Source organism: Papaver somniferum, chromosome 7 (assembly GCF_003573695.1).
Source record: "Papaver somniferum cultivar HN1 chromosome 7, ASM357369v1, whole genome shotgun sequence".
In the NCBI taxonomy this organism is placed as follows: Eukaryota; Viridiplantae; Streptophyta; class Magnoliopsida; order Ranunculales; family Papaveraceae; genus Papaver; species Papaver somniferum.
In genome coordinates, this window is record NC_039364.1 from 52,474,136 (window position 1) to 52,476,848 (window position 2,713).

Consider the following 2,713-nt stretch of genomic DNA (forward strand, 5'->3'; position numbering starts at 1 on the left):
CTTGATCAGAGTTATGAATTAATTTCTTACACATACCTGGAAGCTTTAAATTCTTTATGGACTTCCAATTAGTTGATAGTTTAGGTTCAGCTATCCATACCAAAGCAGGATAAAATTGATTCACTAAACTTTTTAGTTTATCTTTGGCTCTCAATCTTTTCAAGCCTCTGATATTCCAAAACAAAACTTTCATTGAGAGTTTGAATGAGAAGTTGAAGGACTTCTCATGACTTTTGATACAACTAAATTGACTGTGGCTGCCTGTTTTCTTGTTGTTACATTTGGAATAAGTTTCAATTTTTTTCCTTTAGTAAATTTTCCCACCACCCTATTCCCATTATTGGCCATTAAAGAACTGCTACCAATATCAACTTGTAAGTCCTCTGCCACTTCTCTTAAAACTTGAAATTTGTTAGAGTTCATCTGACTTCCACCACCTTGAAGCATATTACCAGATCTGGTTTTCTTCTCTCCTGACAGAGTTATTATTTCTTTGACTACTTCCTGTCATATGGATCCACTAGATACATTCTCAGTTGTTTTAGAGGGCATCTGAAAAGTAACTGAAGCTACATTGAGTAGCTTTTCTGCAGATAAAAGAGGAAAATCCTTTTGAATATCCAGAGTAAATTGCTTATCCATAATACTATCCAGTTTTTCCTCAGTATATAGTAATGGAGGCACAACATCATCAATTACTTCATCTTCACTAACTAGTAAATCATAAACTTGTTGCTCCATTGCTTTTTCTTCATTAGTGAAACAGATATCAAAACCAGTCTTACTTTTCTCTTTTGGTCTCCACTGTTTTATCTCCTTTCTTGTTTGCTCCCTTCCAAACTTAAAATTATCATTATTTGTTCTGCATTCAGATGCCAAATGACCTACCACCTTACAATGACTACAAAATTTAGGTACTTGAGGAATTTGAACTTCTTGAGTAAAGCTCCAATACTTTGTCTTAACAACAATTTGATTTGGAATATATCTTAATAAATCAACTTCCACAAGAACACTAGCATAATACCATACTTCTCTCTTCAAAGTAGTTTCATCCACTTTTATAGCTCTGCCAAATCTTTCACCTAGATCCATAATGATTTTTTCTTTCCAATACTCCATACCCAAACCAGGAAAATGAATCCAAACAAAGGTAGTAGTTACTTTTTGAGCGGCTGGATTAAAAGTTGGTTCCCATTCCCTCAACTTTAAAGCTTGTGTTTCAACCATCCAATATCCATTCCAAACATATCTCATGCCAATTTCATTATCCAGTTTAATTATGAAAAAACCTTTACCAAGAGGAATCATTTGACAATTACCTGTAAGCTTCCATTGATTTCTTAATGATGCTACAGCTACAACAAACTTCATCTTCACAAAATCCAATCTACCGATTAGACTAAATTTTCATTCAATTAGACTCTCATCAATTTCCTCATCTGATATATATAACGATGGAGGTTCATGTAGAACACTTCCCTCAAAAGAACTTTTTTCATCGCCAAAATTAGATCCAAAACCATATTTATTCATTTTTACCCCAAAATCATTAACTTCAATAGTTTCAGGTGAATTAATCATGAAAAAACACCTGAACTACTGATTAAAACCATTAAGATGTACGGATTAATCAACGAAAAACACCTGAAGATTTATGATACGCACTGAAAAAGAGAAACTGAGAAAAAAAAAATTCACCGGGTTCGTCGCCGATCCTCAGAGCTCGACTCAGTCCGATCCCAAGATTTATGATCGACGCATTTCTAATTGTTGTTATTATAATTTTCTGCAATTATAATTGTTGTTATTATGATTTAAAGTAAATTACACAAACGTTAGTTCCAATTTACTTGGTAGCAATCCTATTTGTGTTTGGTCAAGTCTGAACTATTTATCAAATAAACATACTTCATTGTTGCATTGTCTCGATCTTGTATCCATAGTCAATCACACAAGTTATCTTTTTGTCGTATTGTCTCGGTCTCGTATTCATAGACGATCACACGAAGTGTGAACCAATTTGTTGTATTGTCTCGACTCAGTCCATAGACAATCACTTTCGGAGAAAGGACTTATAGGTGCAAAAGTTTTAGTTTGAGGTATATTTGGGTACCCTCCTCTTTTCAATGTGGAGACTTGAACTTATCTATCACTCAAAAGTCTATCTACTCAATCTCCTATTTTGAGACAAAAGTCGTATTGCTATATAGACTTCGATTATACGCATTTGCTATTTCGAGCCGAGTTTCTCTCGCTTATCTATTTCTCTAAATATGTGTTGATAAGCTTTCGCTTTGGCCAAGTTCATCTTTACTCGTGACGAAAGTCATGTTGATTATTTCAATAACTTGAAAATCGCTTTGATGAAAATAGTTTGTGGATAACGACTATTTTAACATCCTCTAAGAAAGTTTCAATGATTTAAATGAGAGATTAGAACAAGTAGCCATGTTTGGATATAAACATAGTGCGTTCTCATATTTGTGTAAAAGTCCAAAACCGGGAACCTAAAGTATGCATACCCGTACGCTTACTGGTGGTTGTTGGAAATCCGAGCAAGTACGCGTACCCATACGCATACTGGCGGAAGTTTCACGTCCATGAATTTCTGCTGAAGTTTGAAAGAGTAAACAGGTATGCGCACCCGTACGCAAACTAGCGTAACTAAACTCGGCCACTTAGGTATGCGTACCCGTTTGCATACTTAAGT

The 2,713-nt window shown here is 34.8% G+C and overlaps 1 protein-coding gene across 1 annotated transcript; it reads right to left on the bottom strand.

Annotated features, from left to right (window-relative positions):
• Positions 1–507: 507 nt before the first annotated feature.
• On the bottom strand, positions 508–1,374 carry LOC113294632. The gene has a single exon (XM_026543017.1). The coding sequence runs from the start codon at positions 1,372–1,374 to the stop codon at positions 508–510; it is 867 nt and encodes a 288-aa protein (XP_026398802.1).
• Between the last annotated feature and the right edge of the window lie 1,339 nt (positions 1,375–2,713).